Source organism: Hemibagrus wyckioides, linkage group LG01, assembly GCF_019097595.1.
Source record: "Hemibagrus wyckioides isolate EC202008001 linkage group LG01, SWU_Hwy_1.0, whole genome shotgun sequence".
In the NCBI taxonomy this organism is placed as follows: domain Eukaryota; kingdom Metazoa; phylum Chordata; class Actinopteri; order Siluriformes; family Bagridae; genus Hemibagrus; species Hemibagrus wyckioides.
The window spans coordinates 10,133,280-10,152,157 of record NC_080710.1 but is presented as its reverse complement, the minus strand read 5'-3'; the positions used below and the strand labels follow the sequence as shown (position 1 = coordinate 10,152,157).

Genomic DNA, 18,878 nt, shown 5'->3' with positions numbered 1-18,878 from the left:
AACCACAAAAGAGTGGGTTCAAAGCGGGATTGGGTCAATACGGTCTGAAAAACCCCTCAGATTACAACATGATTTAGGATTAGTGCTTCACAGAATAATGAGTCCATAAAGTGTGACTAGAAACTGTCTGAAGCATATATGCGTATATAGCATTGCGCTTTTTTTTCCACCACTCAGTTGACCGTTACTTAACGTGACACATCATGCAATTCTCAATATTAGCTTCTCAGGTTGGTACGATTTCACCTTTTTAACTTTCAAGACACCTTTTCACTAAGAGTCTTGTGCAGCAGCTGTTCTGCACTCATTATACAGGTTTCCTGTCTCTGCGTGAGTCAATTAAAACTCCTGCACTGACATTTGGTGGTCTCGGGCCTCCATCTCGCTGTCAGTGCATCTCGTTCTGGTCTGTTGGTGGGGAATAACATGTGACGAGATGCATGAATATCATCGCTACACTGCCTCCTGTTGATCTCACACTACTTTTCTTTTTTAAAAGAGACCTTGTAGCTGAGGAATCGATATTATTATTATTATTATTATTAGTATTATTATTATTAGTTATTCTCCTGAAATGAATCACCTTCATGTTGCTGTGAGGCTATAAAGGCCAGCACTGACAGGACAGAGATGCTAGACTGATGCTCTGACGTCAGGATCTAAGCATTAGCTTGTCACTTTGTGAATGATGATGACTCTCACCTTCAGCAGGAGATGGACGGTGCATTTATCTGAAGCGATGGCCACCGCACAGCCCTCTGGGACAGCGCTTTCGCTCCCAGTGACCAGGTGGATGGCCTGAGAATAGGATAGAGTCTGGATCTGCAGAGTGTATTTCTCCACCATGGACGCTGTAGCAGAATCTATACACTGCAGATAACCTGGGAGAGAGAGAGAGAGAGAGAGAGAGGGAAAGTGAGAGTCTATCCATCTATCTGTCTGTCTGTCTATCCACCATCTATCTATCCATCAATATTCTCATCCATCCATATACTATCAATCTAGCTGTCAATCTATCTCTCTCCGTCTGTCTGTGGCTGTCTGTCTGTCGGTCCATCTATTTACCCATTTATCCATCCATCCATCCATCCATCCATTCATCCATCTATGTGTTTATCTATCTATCCAACTATCCACCCATCTATCTATCCCTCCATCCATCCACATTCCCATCCATCCATCTACTATCAATTTAGCTGTCAATCCGCCTGTCCCTCTGCCTGTCCATCCATGAGGTGTGTGGTGCAGTGCTTACAGTCTGCGCGGGTTTTGGTCAGGTTGTAGTCGGCCCTGAGTGATCGAATGGTCCTGACCACGCTCATCACGAACTCCATCTGGTGGTCGAGCTCCTCGCTGTGCCAGCAAAACTGTACACCAGAGCACAGAGACAGTGAGGGGAGAAGCTGGAAATCCCTTAGCATTGTCCACAAACCACATTCTTCCTCTTTCCTGCCATAACACTTCAGTGCAAAATCCAGCGACATGACTTCCTTCAAACAGACACCACTTCAGGGGAAATTCTATCGACTCTGAGTTTCAGGGGAATCTACCAAATATACAAAATCTTTGTGCTACTCAGCATCTTTCACACTGTGTTTTTTCTCTCTCCCATATATTCCCCTGCCAATGGCTTTGTTATTCAGTTTTCTCTGACCCCTGACTCACCTCTGAGCTCTCTGGGTAAGGGGTGACAGAGATGCTGGGTGGGCTGTCCTGGGGTCTCCTCCGTGGCAACCGTTGGAAGAGCTCCTCGGTGACGAAGGGCATGATGGGAGACAGGAGGCGGAGCCCCACATCCAGACAGGTGTAGAGAGTCTGCCTGCAAATGTCTGCCTGCCTCTGGCCTTCTGCGTCTGTTCTGCTCAACACGGGCTTCACGCTTTCCTACAAACACACCGTTTATTCAAACCCAGTGAGATGAAGTGGGGGCAGGATGATATGATATGATAAATTAAAATAATATAATATATAAAATAAAACAATATAATATGTATATTCACAGCTGTGCTTTTCTATATTTCTGCAGAACATAACATATATTACATCCTAATATTATTATTATTTTTTATTTGTTTCACTTTGTTCACTTTTAGGACTTTATCTCTTTGGAGTGATATTTATGCAGAAATACAGAAAAAACAAACTTTTAAGCACCACGGTATATGCAGAAGAAAATAAAAATAGAAAGAGTGAAAGATAACGGAGCATTCTATTGCTATTACCAGATAAACATCACACAGTTCATAGAGCCAGAAGTTGTAGATGGATGTGGTGATTGCTGGGAAATCGTAGGTCTGGAATCCGTTTCCACAGAGGGACACGGCGGCACTGAGGCGCGACAGAATCCACCTATCGGACACGCTCTCGGTGCCGCACAGCTGCAGATCCAACATGCAGGCCACAGACAGGACATGGTTAATTAACTATCTACAAATATGTTTCAATTCCGAATTGATTTTCCATTGCACTCTTCATTTACATTAAATCCTTTTCGTTTATCACATTCTCCTGACCTGAGCTTTCTCCCACGGGACGAAGCCTTCCCCCAGCGTCCTCATGGCAAACTTCACAGCATTCCACAGCTTGTTGCAGAAATGTCTGTAGCCCAGGATCCTGTTCACGTCCAGGTTAATGTCCCGTCCTGAGGCAGAGAAGGATTTTTACATTTTATTCAAAAGGTCAGTATTTGTTTTGGGGGGGTGGTTGATTGACAGGTGAGTGTTATGAGTAATAAGTGTTTGTTACCTTGGCTGGTGTAGGCGCACAAGGCAAACCGCAGAGCATCGGTTCCACATTCGGGAATTCCGTTAGGATAATCGGATTTCTATAAAAACAGGACAGGAAACTGTATTAACGAGAGTCAGGTATCACTATCACTATTTATGCCTCGTGTGTGTCAGGAAGTGAAACTGAGACTGTTGTGAATTTCAGAGAAAGATATTTACAACCAATATGGAAGGCAGTGTGCTGGTGTAAATATTAATCTTTTACTCAAGCCAGAGATTAATCCAGATAAAAACACCTAGTTTGAACCTCAAAATTGTGTAATCTGAATTTTTATCATGTTTCTAATAACATGCAAGACTTTAGCAAAGATTTATACCTGGCCCTGTTTAGCCTTCTCAGTCTCCACTGGGTCCAGATTGCTGTCCTTCAGCTGAGCATGGAGACCCTACACACACACACACACACACTTCAGTACAACCTGACGACTTTGCTATTAAACCTACATCATAATAAGCAGAAAAACAGAAGAAATTTTTATTTATAGAGCGCTCATCATACACAGAGAAGCTCAATCAAATAATGCTGTACAATCAAGTCCAAATGAAATGATGAATATTTATGTAACCGTACACATAGGATTAAACTAAAAAAAGTGAACACCAGAGAAAGTATGTTAAATGAATAAGATATGCTTTAAATGCTTTCTAAAAGCATTTTGTATGGAGCTTAGCTTCTTACTCTAAGTTCCCCGAAAATTTTTTTAATGCTTAGGCAGTTAAATATAATCTGTGACTATAAAGAAGCTCAGTGAATAATTAGTAAATAGATTTGTTTTCTGTACCTCCAACGAGATTCCAGTGATGACATCCAGAGGATCGATGACATTCCCCAGAGACTTGCTCATCTTCCTGCCGTGAGCATCCCTGACCACAGCGTGCAGATACACCTGAACAAATTCAACACAATGTGGGTCAGGAAAATAAAATGTCAAGTGACTAAAAATAGAACACAGCTATTGCAGAAAGTAAGTAGACACCGATCAGGCATAACATTATGAGCAGTGACAGGTGAAGTGAATAACACTGATTATCTCCTCATCATGGCACCTGTTAGTGGGTGGGATATATTAGGCAACAAGTGAACATTTTGTCCTCAAAGTTGATGTGCTAGAAGCAAGAAAAATGGACAAGTGTAAAGATTTGAGTGAGTTTGACAAGGGCCAAATTGTGATGGCTAGACGACTGGATCAGAGCATCTCCAAAACTGCAGCTCTTGTGGGGTGTTCCCGGTCTGCAGTGGTCAGTATCTATCAAAAGTGGTCCAAGTAAGCAACAGTGGTGAACCGGCGACAGGGTCATGGGCGGCCAAGGCTCGTTGATGCATGAGGAGAGCAAAGGCTGGCCCGTGTGATCCGATCCAGCAGACGAGCTACTGTTGCTCAAATTGCTGAAGAAATTAATGCTGGTTCTGATAGAAAGGTGTCAGAATACACAGTGCATGACGGGTCAGAGCAGGAAAAGGGGGACCCACACAATATTAGGCAGGTGGTCATAATGTTATGGTAATGAGCTAAGAACAGAAAAAGGTCCAGGTTGTCCTGGGTGATGGACAAATGGCTTGCAGGAAGACGCTCTTCCTCATTCTGTCTCTCAGAGAGCAGAAGCTCTTCCCCGACCACAGCAGACAGAAGAGTCTGTTGTTAGGATCATCACTGTTTGCTAACATCAGCACATAGGGACTGCGTAAGAGCTCTCAGCTTTTTTTGGTATCACATAATTGTGGCTTCAGAAAAAAAAAAAAAACACACACACACACCTCTTTAAAGGGAAGTTTGCCTGTGAGTTTGAGTCCCATCATGACCATCCGAGCCACCCAGAAGAACAGGATGTCATGGCCTGTCTCCAGCAGAGTGCCTGGATAGAATACACGCAGGTCCTCGTTCTGTGTGAGAGAGGGGGAGGGAGAGAGAGAGAGAGAGAGAGGGAGGGAGGAACACAGACATTAAAAACTCAGACATATCTCACTGGCTCACTGGGATAAGAGCAGAAATGGTCAGAACGTGAGCTCACATCATTCGGCCATCCAAAGATGGAGAGGGGAAAGATTCCCGAAGAAAACCAGGTATCCAAGACATCCTCATCTAACACACACACACAAACGCAAATACATATTCAATCAATATCAGAGCACAGACATTTGAATCTTTTAAGCAACAGAAAGGAGGACATGAATGATTCATCATGAAGAGATTGATCATTACTGGAAGGTAATGGTAGAGTGAGTGAGGAATGACAGTAATAACTGTGAGCAGTGTGAAGTGAAGGTGTTAACCTTGGCGAAGGGATATTTTGTCTTCAGTGACGTTGAAGCGCTTTGCTGCTTTCGTACGGGCTTCTTCCTCTGAGCGGCCACTGACCCAGTAATGACCGTCAACGTCCTATTAACACCCACACACAGGTTCAATACAGGTCTATTGCAACTAAAAGACTTCCTTTTCTTTCATTCCTTCGGTTATAGCTAATGAACAGCACATGAGAAATGCTAATCCAGGTTCATGTGTCTTGTACTCATCTATTTCATTTCCATATATTCAAAAATGTTCTACTTTCTAGTAAACACGGAACAAATAAAGCCAATGAGCTTAAGCAGGGATGGGAACGGTCAGGACTGAGCCAGCAGAGAGATGTAGTACTTTGCATGTGACACAATAAGAATCAGTTTTATTGTGTTGTGTTGTGTTGTGATGTGTTGTATTACAGTAGCAGTAGACATGCTCTCACCTCTCCTGGTTTCATTGAGGGATCATTCACCGTGACAAAATATGCCGGGATCCTGTGACCCCACCAGAGCTGACGAGAGATACACCAATCCCTAAAAACGCAGACAACACACCTCTTGTAAACAGCAGTGCTTGGTATGCAAGTGATATAGGAGCAGATCTGTCTTCACACTAAAGGTGTGGAACACACTCTGTTACAGCCTTCACCTTCACACTGATGATGAGAGCTCACCTGATATTATCCATCCAGTTAAACCAGGTTTTGAGGTGGTGCTCTGGGATGATCTTCAGCTCTCCGCTCCTGACAGCGTCGGCCGCCTGCTTCCCCATTTCTGTGCAGGCGACATACCACTGCGGCTTCAGCAGAGGCTCCACGATGTCCTTAGAACGGCTGCACACACAGAGACACACACACAGAGACACACACACACACAGAGCAACACATACGAGACACGCACACAGAGACACGCGCACACACAGTGACACACAGAGCAACACATACGAAACACACACAGACACACACACAGAGACATACACAGAGACATACACAGAGACACGCGCGCACACACAGTGACACACACAGACACACACACAGAGCAACACATATGAGACACACACGACACACACACAGAGACACACACAGAGACACACACAGAGACACACACAGAGACACACACACAGAGACACGCGCACACACAGTGACACACAGAGCAACACATACGAAACACACACAGACACACACACAGAGACATACACAGAGACATACACAGAGACACATGCGCACACAGTGACACACACACAGAGCAACACATACACACACAGAGAGACACACACACAGTGACATGCAAACAAAGACACACAAAGACATGCACTCAGCAACACACACACAGTGACACACACACAAAGAGACATCCAGACAGACACATGCACACAGACACAAACACAGAGACAGACAGACACACATACACAACGAGAGAGAGAGAGAGAGAGAGAGACATATATATTAGAGCAGTGGTTTTCATCCTGTATGTGTGTGGGTTGTGATGCTATTACAGCATGCTGTTTATTTTTAATCTTTAAAGCTCTGTTGATTGTTATAGAGCTGTAGCACTTTTCCTTATTTACAGCGAGGTCACTTGTTTGCCCTGCATTTCTCTTAAAACCGTATGTGTGTATGTAATGGTCAGTTCGGTCCATGCTGTTCCGTTATGCCAATAAATGAGCGATTTATCAAACCGATTCAGTAAAAGTTTAGTGTGAAACAAAGTTTGCTGAGATTGACTCAGGATGTGATTCTAACCCTACTCTTCTTCTCCTCTTTTGTTCCATGTCTTTTATTAAAAATTCAATAAAGTACTCAAGGTTATATCAGAAGTCCACTCAGTCAGGGGCCTCATCAGGTCTCCATTAAAATGTCTTGGAATGATTGGAGAAGTGAAAGTGACCTATATCAAGCTGAGACCAGATAGATCAAGTGGTGCATCATGTGACCTTGAGCTTCAAGCTTCATTTTTAGAGATTTGAAATGCAGGAAAACTTTCCCTGAACTGATTAAAATCTCTTGGGTGAGTCCGTGTGTCCGCTACACACACACACACACACACACACACACTTGTCCTCTGATCCTCGCTCTGTGACGGTCTGTGGAATGAAGAACACGCTGAATGACGGGGAGGAGCCGAAGTCTGCCGCCATTTTCATATGAAATTTAAAGGCGACTGAGGAGATCACCAATTTGTGTACAGTTTATGGAGAATCGCAGAATTTTAGGAGGACTGAGTAGAAATGTTAAAGCCCGCCTAAAAATGGCCTAGCGACGCCCATTCCACACACGCTTTCCATGCAGCGTACTCTGGCGTAGACAATAGAGATGAAGCATCATCAGATGTACGGTCACCTGTTCTGAAATCATCATCTGTGAGTGCTTGTGTTATAACCCCACGCTATCTTTTGTGGAATAATTTCTGTTGAAATGAATCATAGGTTTAACTGCTCTCATTGTATATCTGGACACCTAGTGACCAGGTCACATTAAAAGAAAAGAGCTGTGCTATACCCGGGAAACCTGTATGAAGAGTGCAGCTTTGTTTTTAAAGTCAGTACAGCGTGATGGCTGCAGCTGTTAAGGTTGTTGAGAGTTCAGTGGACTGACCTGCACACCGGCACCACCATGGGATTGTCTTTGATCTCCTTAAACTGGCCTCTGTCCTTCAGGGCCTGGAGCACAGCTTTCCTCGCCTCGAAACGCTTCATGCCCTACCAAAAACAACAACGTTTAACATTCCAATTCCATTTGTGGGGGCAAACCAACCAATTCTAGCTTTTTAGCAAAAAATAAATAAACAAATGATTTTTGTGTTTTCATCTCCGTTCTTCTTGTGAGAAATATGTGAACAATTATTCTTAAAAATCTGACATTTTAGGGAGTTTTCACACTGGCAGTTTAGTCTGAAACAGAGCAGGGTTTGCATGAAAGATTGATAATTGATTGATAAAAGATTGAAAGCGCTGCATGGTACCGAAGCCGAGACCTGTAGGAGGTGGTGCGGGTTTGATTTCACTGGAACTGTGCTGCTATTCCTGTAGATGTTAAGACAGCTCTGGCTCGGGTCTGGACTCATTCAGGAAGTAAAGTAACCTGTGTGTGTTTTAGCCGATGATGAAATCAATAGTTTCCACAACACAGGAGAACAATGTGGGATGCAGAAGAGGTGAGGAATCTTACTTTGTATAATAGCACCCAAATAATTCAAATAAACACAAATACACACGGGTTCGATAGAATCAAGAGAGTCTCAAACCAGACTAATGCAGCAGGAGAGCCGAGAACAATCACACTCGTCTATCCCCAGTGTGAAAACCACCTTATATATAAACATATAACTCCAGCGCTTCTGCTCTCAGATCCTCTCACACTCCTCCATCTCTTATTTACATGTTTATTTATGTTTCTGTCATAAATCCAAGTTCATTAGGTTTCATACATCCTTGTGTGTGTAGTATGTATAGTGTATGTAGTGTGTGTAATGTGTATAGTGTGTGTAGTGTGTGCAGTATGTATAGTGTATGTAGTGTGTGCCATATGTTTAGTGTGTGTAGTATGTATAGTGTATGTAATGTGTATAGTATGTATAGCGTGTATAGTGTATGTATAGCGTGTATAGTATGTATAGTGTATGTAGTGTGTATAGTATGTATAGCGTGTATAGTATGTATAGTGTATGTAGTGTGTATAGTATGTATAGCGTGTATAGTATGTATAGTGTATGTAGTGTGTATAGTATGTATAGCGTGTATAGTATATGTGTAGTGTGTACCAGGAATGGAGGAGGAACATTGATGAGGAAGCCGTTCTCATCCAGGATGTTGATAAAGGGCAGTTTGTGTCTCTCCCCCACTTCGTAGTCGTTGTGATCGTGAGCAGGTGTGATCTTCACCGCACCTACATGAAGAATACTGAGTTCAGTAGAAGATTCACCTCGGCTAATACAAGCGCACTTATTTCACCACTTAATCACCACTATAATCCAAGCAAACAAACACTTCTTAACATGAAGCTTAATCTTGACCAGAACGGTGATGTGATCATCAAGCAGTGAGTTATCTGAAGTGCCAGCAGGATGTTCTCAGCGTTCACCTGTTCCAAAGCTCATGTCCACAAAGTCGTCGAACACGATGGGCAGCTTGCGGTCACAGAACGGGTGAACTGCCACTTTTCCTTTCAGGTGCTATGGAAAAGAGGAAACGAGGATGAGAAATGAGGGCAGGAAAAATCTCCACGCTGGATACTTTTACACATGGGCTAGTAATGTGCTATTGATTTAAACTGAAATAAAAATCCTTCAGATAATTGACATCAAGTAAGCTGATTGATTATCCGGTCATTACCCTGATCACCATAAAAGAAGAGGAAAAAGAAGAAGAAGAAGAAGAAGTAGTAAAAATAGAAGTCTTTGGGTATGTCTCAATCAGCTCCCTAGTTCAGTAGTCAGGGTGTTGATCAGAAAGTCGGCCATTTTAAGGGCTGCCCCTCGATCACAAAATCCCTCCAGCGCACTGGGAATTTTTCCTAAAAAAATCCCACGAATCACCACAAAAACCAGGAAGCGTTTTTCCAGCACTATGTTCCCTTACTGGAAACGACATCATATTTACTAAAGCACCTCAGCTCGAAATGATTGCTGGATAAACCCTCAGACAACTTCAGCTGATGGAGACACGCCCTCTTTCACTACTCAGAAGTGTGTTTCTGTTATATGCAACGCCCGCATGTGAATGGAGATTTCACTGCTGAGTTTAAGGTTACCTATACTAAGTTAACAGAAAATCTGATACAATACAACTGATCCAAATTCATCCAGAGTGCCAAGAAATCTTGGCATGTAAACACAGGTTTTATGAAAGAGACAAAAAAAAAGGAAGTGAAATAGAGGCGGAAGGAGAAAAAGGAGATCTAAACCTGATATCTGGAATCGTTAGGATGCACAGCCACAGCTGTATCGCCCAACATGGTCTCGATACGTGTGGTCGCTACAACCACCTCCTCATCTACACACACAAGAAAAAAAGCATCAGATACAGTATATTAGCTGATACACGATAAATAGTGTGTGTATATATAAAAGTACACTGATCAGGCATAACATTACGAGCAGTGAGAGTTGAAGTGAATAACACTGATTATCTCCTCATCATGGCACCTGTTAGTGGGTGGGATATATTTGGCAGCAAGTGAACATTTTGTCCTCAAAGTTGATGTGATAGAAGCAGGAAAAAAGTGTAAGGATTTGAGTGAGTTTGACAAGGACCAAATTGTGATGGCTAGACCACTGGATCAGAGCATCTCCAAAACTGCAGCTCTTGTGGGGTGTTCCCGGTCTGCAGTGGTCAGTATCTCTCAAAAGTGGTCCAAGGAAGGAACAGTGGTGAACCGGCAACAGGGTCATGGACGGTCAAGGCTCAGTGATGCACGTGGGGAGCAATGGCTGGCTACTAACGAGCTACTGTTGCTCAAATTAATGCTGGTTCTGATAGAAAGGTGTCAGAATACATAGTGCATGATGGGTCAGGGCTGTTTTGGCAGCAAAAGCAATATTAGGCAAGTGGTCATAATGTTATGCCTGGTCAGTGTATATCTATCCTCTTACCTGATCCCTCAATCTTGTAGGAGAAGGACACCAGCACACCAAATTCCACCTTCTCCTTATAGCCTGGCACAGGAAGCAGAGTTCTGCCCATCAGCTCCTTCTTATCCACCTGAAGCAGTGCAAGAAGAAGACAACACTCAGACATTTGCACAACATATGCTTCAGTTTGTTTGAAACACTAATAAACTGTTCAGTGAGTAAACTAAACTAAAAAACATGAATGCCTATATAGTTTGTTATCAAGCTGGACAGTGTACTAATGAGTCACCTCTATATCAGAGATGGCAGAGTTGAGGGTGCAGGACCAGTTGACCAGTCTCTTGCTCCTGTAGATCACTCCCTCCTCATGCATACGAATGAAAGACTCCTGGACAGCGTAGGACAGTTTCTGGACACACACAGATTTACACACCATTAGGAATTAATAAAATAATAAAAGACCCGAGTTGCAAACAAGGTATCAAACTTTTGGTATCAGACTGGACTAAACTAGATAGAACAGACTATAGTGACTATGGCACTAATGGCACCCTTTTGATTAAAAAAAAAAGATAATTGTTTAGATAAATATCACGCACAGTGATTTTTCCTTTTTTTTTTATGTCTTTAACAGTCTTTAACATGTCTTTAACAGTCTCTTTACAATTATTTAGCTTGACTGCTAATGTAATGCTGCCACTTCTCACATTTTTCACATTTCACTACTGAAGTCACGTTTTTGGAAGATAGATGCAAGATAGATAGATAGATAGATAGATAGATAGATAGATAGATAGATAGATAGATAGATAGATAGATAGATAGATAGATAGATAGATAGATAGAGAAAACAGACAGGTAGGTAGATAGATTTATAGATAGATAGACAGGCAAATACACAGAGAGCAATAGATATATAATTAGACAGGCAGATAGATAGATAGATAGATAGATAGATAGATAGATAGATAGATAGATAGATAGATAGATAGATAGATAGATAGATAGATAGAGAAAACAGACAGGTAGGTAGATAGATTTATAGATAGATAGACAGGCAAATACACAAACAGATAGAGTAATAGATAGATAATTAGACAGGCAGATAGATAGATAGATAGATAGATAGATAGATAGATAGATAGATAGATAGATAGATAGATAGATAGATAGATAGATAGATAGATAGATAGATAGATAGATAGATAGATAGATAGATAGATAGATAAAACAGACAGGTAGGTAGATAGATTTATAGATAGATAGACAGGCAAATACACAAACAGATAGAGTAATAGATAGATAATTAGACAGGCAGATAGATAGATAGATAGATAGATAGATAGATAGATAGATAGATAGATAGATAGATAGATAGATAGATAGATAGATAGATAGATAGATAGATAGATAGATAGATAGATAGATAGATAGATAGATTTTGAACCTTTGAATTAAACCTCAAAACAGCTGCCTGACTGCATCATCTATTCATGGTAGTCTTGATCCTGCAACCATTTTTTCACTGAATTGTCACTTCTCCATTTTTCTTGTCCAGCAAGTAGGGCAAAAAACAGTGTGAAAGATCACATGACCAAGTGAAAGTCTGGTAAAAATGAAAGCTAACCCCTTTCAAATACTGTACACTGCGAGTCAAATAAACTTCAACTAGCTTACAAAAGAGCATCTTAACAATATTTCCTCTCAAAAACATGTCATGCCTGGAAATATATTATTCCAACATCTATTCACGTATTCGTCTTTGTAGATTTTCATGAAGACTGACAAAAGCTCTGGGGGATTTATTAATGCCAGGTATGTGAAATGTTTGCTGACAGCACATCCAAGCCAAAGGAATCTAACAAAGCTGTCTTACAGCATGCCACCATCACGCCTTTAACAAGCTGCTGAACAAGTTTTAATCAAAACACATCAACAAAAATAGGATAGTGGCGTCTCTATAAATAAGCACAACAAACCCCCAGTGCTGCACCTCCTCTTACGCTACTAATCCAACCAAATTCCTGTAATACATCTTCTGACAGGCTAAAATGGACAGATTTGATTTGCTTGAGATGATCCGATTTAAGAGCTTAGACATTCCTAGGGAGGGGATCGTTTCACTGCAATTACTGGCAGTTGATCAATGTGTCCTGTAGCGGAACTGAATAGCCATGAGACATCTGGACAGCTGGGGATTAAATAAATAAAAGTAATGGAGTGTCTAAACAAAGCTTTAAACCGTCTTGAATTGGATTTAAGCTGAACGATGTATCTGAGGGAATGTGTGATGTTTTTAATACTCACAGGATCCATGGTGAAACATGCTCGGTCCCAGTCCAGGGAAGAGCCCAGTTTCTTCAGCTGGTGGTAGATACGATCTCCTTTTCTAATGACGGAAGAGACAGAAGAGTGTCATTTTTTGTGGTCCTTAATATCAATTAATCCTTAATATCATTTTTCATTACTTTTTAACCCTTAATAGTTATTTAACATACACTTTATTGCCAAAAGTTTTGGGACACCCCTCTGAATCATTACAATTCCGGTGTTCCAATCACTTCCATGATCACAGGTGTATAAAATCCAGCACCCAGGCATACTGACTGCTTCTACAAACATTTATGCAAGAATGGGTCGCTCTCAGGAGCTCAGTGAATTCAAGCCTGGTATTGTGATAGGTTGCCACCTGTGCAATAAGTCCATTTGTGAAATTTCCTCACTAGTAAATATTTCACGGTCAACTGTTAGTGGCATTATAACAAAGTGGAAGTAATTGGGAACAACAGAAACTCAGCCACAAAGTGACCAACTTTCAATAGCTACAGACCTCCAAATTTCATGTGGCCTTCAGATTAGCTTAAGAACAGTGAGCAGAGAGCTTCATGCAATGGTTTTCATGGCTGAGCAGCTGCATCTGAGCCTTACATCACCAAGTACAATGCAAAGCGTCGGATGCAGTGGTGTAAAGCATGCCGCCGCTGGACTCCAGAGCAATGGAGACATGCTTCTCTGTCTAGCAATCCGATGGACGAGTAAGGGTTTGGTGGTTGCCAAGAGAACAGTACTTGTCTGACTGCATTGTGCCAAATGTAAAGTTTGGTGGAGGGAGGATTAAGGTGTGGGGTTGATTTTCAGGGGGTTGGCTTGGCCCCTTAGTTCCAGTGAAAGGAATTCAGCATACCAAGATATTTTGGACAATTTCATGCTCCTAACTTTGTGGAACAGTTTGGGGATGACCCCTTCCTGTTCCAACATGACTGCACACCAGTGCACAAAGCAAGGTCCATAAAGACATGGATGAGAGAGTTTGGTGTGGATGACTTGATTGGTCCTGACCTCAACCTGATAGAGCACCTTTGGGATGAATTGGAGTGGAGACTGAGAGCCAGACCTTCTCATCCTACATCAGTGCCTGACCTCACAAATGCGCTTCTAGAGGAATGGTCAAAAAAATCCCACAAACACAATCCTAAACCTTGTGGAAAGCCTTCCCAGAAGAGTTAAAGGTGTTCTAGCTGCAAAGGGCTTTTGGCAATATAGTGTATATGAAACAAGCTAGTTCCTGTTATCACGTATTAGAGCAGCTAGATCTTGTCACTCCCTCACCATCTGCAGTTATTTAAGTGTTTCTGCAAGACAGAAATAAACTGCAGCTTGTCATGTTAATGAGAAACCTTAAAGCACAGCCTTCTTTCCTGAAAACATTCCCATTTTGGAGACACATCCACACCCTGTCCACTTTATTAGGAACACTTGCATGTTTATGCAGTTATCTAATCATCCAATCACATGAAAGCAGGGCAATGCATCAACTAATGCAGACACACGTCAAGAGCTTCAGTTAATGTTCATAACAGAAGGAAGGAAAAAGTCTGATCTCTGTGACTGAGATGGTTTGAGAAACTGTTGACCACCTGGGATTTTCACACACAACAGTGTCTAGAGTATGTATAGAATAGCGTGAGAAAAAAAAGCCCTTGAATGAGGGACAGTCTAGTTGGTGGAAACACTGTGTTGATAAGAGAGTTCAGAGGAAAATGACCTGCCTCAAAGCTGTTAGGAAGGATACAGTATCTCTAATAATCACTCTGTACAACCGTGGTGAGCTAAAAAGCATTATAACAGTGAAAGATAATTTGGTCTGTTGTGTTTATTGCTTATAAAACCCTTCTCTGTTTATATTTCCCCATCCCACACTAAGAGAATTGTAGCTTTAAGACAGACACACTATCCTGCAGACTACTAAACACTGCAGTGGCTGTCAGCTATAGTAAAGTATATAGTTATATAGCGTCTGCCAGACAATCTAATCATGTAGTCTGATGTGATTTCTGATTCAGTTCTTATCAGAAACACAATAACAGCCCCATATTGCAAAACCTTCACTCTGTAATCTTAAGGAACCTGTTCCACCATGCCCGTCTCCTGCTCCATGCTCTACTTACTCATTTTTCCATGTCCAGACCTCTTCGATGAACTTTTCACGACCGAGATCGTGTCTGCTCATCCCTCTCTCTCTCATCAGCTTCTTCTCCACCACCACCTGGGTCGCAATGCCAGCGTGATCACAGCCTGGGTTCCACAGCGTCGTCTCACCTCTCATCCTGTGCCTAAACAATCAGACATTTGTGTTATTGATATAAATACTGCAGAGACATGTACTGCACTGTGCACTACTCAGCACAGCATGTTGCACTATACACAAGCTATTGTGTATTACTGTATACTTACACCGACCAAGCATAATATTACCACCTGCCTAATATTGTGTTGGTCCTCCTTTTGCTGCCAAAACACCCCTGACCCATCATGCACTGTGTATTCTGACACCTTTCTATCAGAACCAGCATTAACTTCTTCAGCAATATGAGCAACAGTAGCTCATCTGTTGGATCGGATCACACGGGCCAGCCTTTGCTCCTCACGTGCATCAATGAGCCTTGGCCGACCATGACCCTGTCATCGCCAACCTGATACAGGTTTTCTTCAATAGCTTTCTCCCTGCTTGCTATATTATTTAAGGGTTATTTAAAGCATACAAATAAGTAGCAAGAATTTTATACTCTATTAAATAGTGTGTTAATGAGGTTACGATGGCAGCTATTCACCAAACCAGGGTTAATTTAGATGCACATCAAATTTGTGGTGGTTGTAGTGCCACATCATGTTGTACTGAGCAGGAAGAAAAAATGTGGATCACTTGCAACAGAAAACTTGCCATGCTTTAGTCTTAGATATTCTTACACATGCACTGCCACTTGAGCAGTGGAGGCTCAAGTGGTTTTTAAGGCTCTGGGCCATTTCTCAGAGGATCGGGGTTGAAGACCCAGCACTGCCAAGCTGCCACCGTGGGGCCCTTGAGCAAGGCCCCCAACCTACCCTGTTCTAGGGGCACTGCATCATGGCTGACCCTCTGACAGCTCTGACCCCAACACCCCATGGATGGGATATGTGAGGAAAGAATATAACTGTGCGGTAATGTACACTACCAGTCAAAAGTTTGGACACACCTTTTAATTCAATGTTTTTTGTTTAGGGATTTATTTTCTACATTCCAGAACAATACTGGAGATTTCAAAACTATGAAATAACACACATGGACTTAAGTAATCCATATGTAATGACAAAAAACAGTCAGTTGGAAAAGTTCTTGCAAGAACAGTATTGTCAAGTGCATTTGCAAAACCCATCAAGCACCATGATGAAACTGGCTCACATGAAGACCATCCCAGGAAAGTAAGACCAAAACTTACCTCTGCTGCAGAGGAGAAGTTCATTTAGAGTTACCAGCCTCAGAAATCACCAATTAACAGCACCTCAGATTAGAGCCGTTATGAAGGCTTTACAGAGCATCAGTAGCAGAGATATCTCAATATCAACTGTTCAAAGGACGTTATTGTGTATTTCGGCCGCCTTCAGCATTGTTTTACAATGTAGAAAGAAATAAACATCAGGAAAGACCATGGAATTAGAAGATGTGTCCAAACTTTTGACTGGTAGTGTATGTGACAAAGACAACTTAACTTAACTTAACATGGCCACTGTATTATTTATACCCACAATACCTCAGCTGCTCATCACACATGTAACATACTTTTTTCATACCGTTCATCTGTACATTAATAAATATTACACAAGTTATACACAAGCTATTTACAGACTGAAAGAGAGATTAAGATTTATTCTTTCTTTCTGCTATTACGTGAGATTATTGTGCATATTCAAAAGTGTTCAATCCTAACACACAAAATGCTGACACCAAATTTTCTCCTTGTGGATTATAAACTACTGGACTGGATTTTGGATTTAAAGGTCTAACCATTCAAGCGAAAATAGAGCAACGCTTCAAAAGTGACCAGTCCGAGCTGTTTACATTTAAACCTTAGGACATTCCTCATTATCAGTGTACAGCTTTGATTTTATTCTACTATTCTATTTAGCCTACTAATAACCCAAAGCACATTAACTCCTCTGAGGAATAAAGTAAAAAAGTTTACCATCTGGTCAGGCAGTCCTGAATGGAGTTGGTTAAGGCGTGGCCCAAATGTAGAGAGCCGGTCACATTAGGAGGAGGGATACACATCATGAAAATACCACGTGGGTTCACCTCACTGATGCTCTTCCGCTAGGACAGAAAGAAACACATGAATCGAATGACCACACAAGGTAAAAGTCTACACTGACCTTCTAATAAAGAAATCAATTTAAAAGAAAAGCTCTTACTCCGTATTCAGGCTTGAAGAAACCCTGCTTTTCCCACCACGGGTACCAGGCTGCCTCCACGTACTGAGGACTGTACGAGTCCGGCAGAGGGCTCAGAACATCTGTGAGTGTGTGTCAGTGAGCAGGGAAAAAAAATAACAAATAAGCGAAAATGAATACGAGCAGTATGCAGATTAAATAGGTGGAGATTTTTAATCAGCATATTTTTATTTATTTATTTTTATTTATTTAAAAAAAAATCATTATTTTTTATTTATTTCATATTTATTTATTTAGATTTTTATCATCACCTTTTTTCTCTCCAGCTGGAGTGGGAATGTTGTACGTGATAACACCGAGTTCCTTCTTTTCCGGTTTGGCTTTTTTCTAGAGACAAAAATAAAAAAAAACGTAATTTTGTGTATCTCATGACCAGATGGTCTATTGTACATCACACATACGTTCACTTTAACACCTATTTGTCTGTCAGCTGTTTGTGGAAGTTCTACTCCAAGCACCAGATCAGATTAAAAATCCTCTGTTTTAATCTAACCTGCGACGATCCTTTGGGAATTCTGACAAGTGACATGACACCACGCTCCCAGATCCGACCTGGAAAAAGCTGAAGACTGTGAGACTCACCTCAGACTGAGACTGCATCTGCTTCTTCTTCTCCTCCATCTCCTTCTTCTGCTGGAACTTCTCCATCTTCTCACGCTTCTTGGCCTCTTTCTTCAGCTGGGCTTCTGTCTTGGGTGGACCTGAGAGAAAGTCAGAAGCAGAGCATTACTTCTCATGGCAATAATTGTGGTTCTGTACTTCCTTTCCTCACATCACAACATGATCTGGGTGACATCCACTACAGTACTAAGAAGACACACACAGACACACATACACACAGACACACAGACAAACATACATGCACACAGACAGGCAGGCACACAGACAGACAGACACAGAGACACAGACAGATAGACAAATATGCACACACACACACAGACAGACAGATACACAAACACACAGACACATGCACACACACACACAGACACACACAGACCCTCACCGTTGGCAGCTGTGCCATTGGAAGCAGTGTTTACTGCAGCAGTGTCAGTGGAAACAGGAGCAGGTTTGGGCGTCACAGGCACCATCTTCTCACAGAGCGAGATTTTACCCAACACCTTCAGGAACTGAGGCTGATTCACACAAGTATCAAACCATCTGCTCACATTCACCAGCGACTTCCTGTCTGAAGGTTCCAACACCTGTAGAGAGACGAAAACACAAATCATGCTCTTCATTCAGAGATTCACATCTTTAAACAGCTTCCCTGTATGAGATCTAGCTGATCTAGACAGACACACACACACAAACGTGCACAAATGCACAGACACACATGTAGACACACACACAGACAGACAGACAAATGTGCACAAATGCACAGACAGACACACAGACAGGTTCACTTACACACATGCACACAGACAGTCATGCACAAATATACACACACGTACACACAGACAGACACAGACAAATGTACATAC

General features: G+C 41.8%; 1 protein-coding gene across 1 annotated transcript in view; it reads right to left on the bottom strand.

Moving 5' to 3' along the window:
* vars1 (valyl-tRNA synthetase 1) overlaps positions 1–18,878 on the bottom strand; it is a 29,570-nt gene that overhangs the window by 8,040 nt on the left and 2,652 nt on the right. The window contains exons 4-29 of the mRNA XM_058388037.1: positions 18,401–18,599; positions 17,980–18,098; positions 17,649–17,724; positions 17,359–17,459; positions 17,133–17,260; positions 15,081–15,245; positions 12,940–13,021; positions 10,922–11,041; positions 10,654–10,762; positions 9,966–10,054; positions 9,144–9,234; positions 8,824–8,948; positions 7,659–7,762; positions 5,739–5,897; positions 5,508–5,598; positions 5,059–5,164; positions 4,797–4,867; positions 4,543–4,668; positions 3,569–3,673; positions 3,104–3,172; positions 2,746–2,824; positions 2,514–2,641; positions 2,223–2,378; positions 1,666–1,884; positions 1,256–1,367; positions 703–881 (exon numbers count right to left, since the gene is read on the bottom strand). Coding sequence (XP_058244020.1) covers positions 703–881; positions 1,256–1,367; positions 1,666–1,884; positions 2,223–2,378; positions 2,514–2,641; positions 2,746–2,824; positions 3,104–3,172; positions 3,569–3,673; positions 4,543–4,668; positions 4,797–4,867; positions 5,059–5,164; positions 5,508–5,598; positions 5,739–5,897; positions 7,659–7,762; positions 8,824–8,948; positions 9,144–9,234; positions 9,966–10,054; positions 10,654–10,762; positions 10,922–11,041; positions 12,940–13,021; positions 15,081–15,245; positions 17,133–17,260; positions 17,359–17,459; positions 17,649–17,724; positions 17,980–18,098; positions 18,401–18,599 — 3,108 coding nt within the window. The remainder of the gene's footprint in view (positions 1–702; positions 882–1,255; positions 1,368–1,665; positions 1,885–2,222; positions 2,379–2,513; positions 2,642–2,745; positions 2,825–3,103; positions 3,173–3,568; positions 3,674–4,542; positions 4,669–4,796; positions 4,868–5,058; positions 5,165–5,507; positions 5,599–5,738; positions 5,898–7,658; positions 7,763–8,823; positions 8,949–9,143; positions 9,235–9,965; positions 10,055–10,653; positions 10,763–10,921; positions 11,042–12,939; positions 13,022–15,080; positions 15,246–17,132; positions 17,261–17,358; positions 17,460–17,648; positions 17,725–17,979; positions 18,099–18,400; positions 18,600–18,878) is intronic.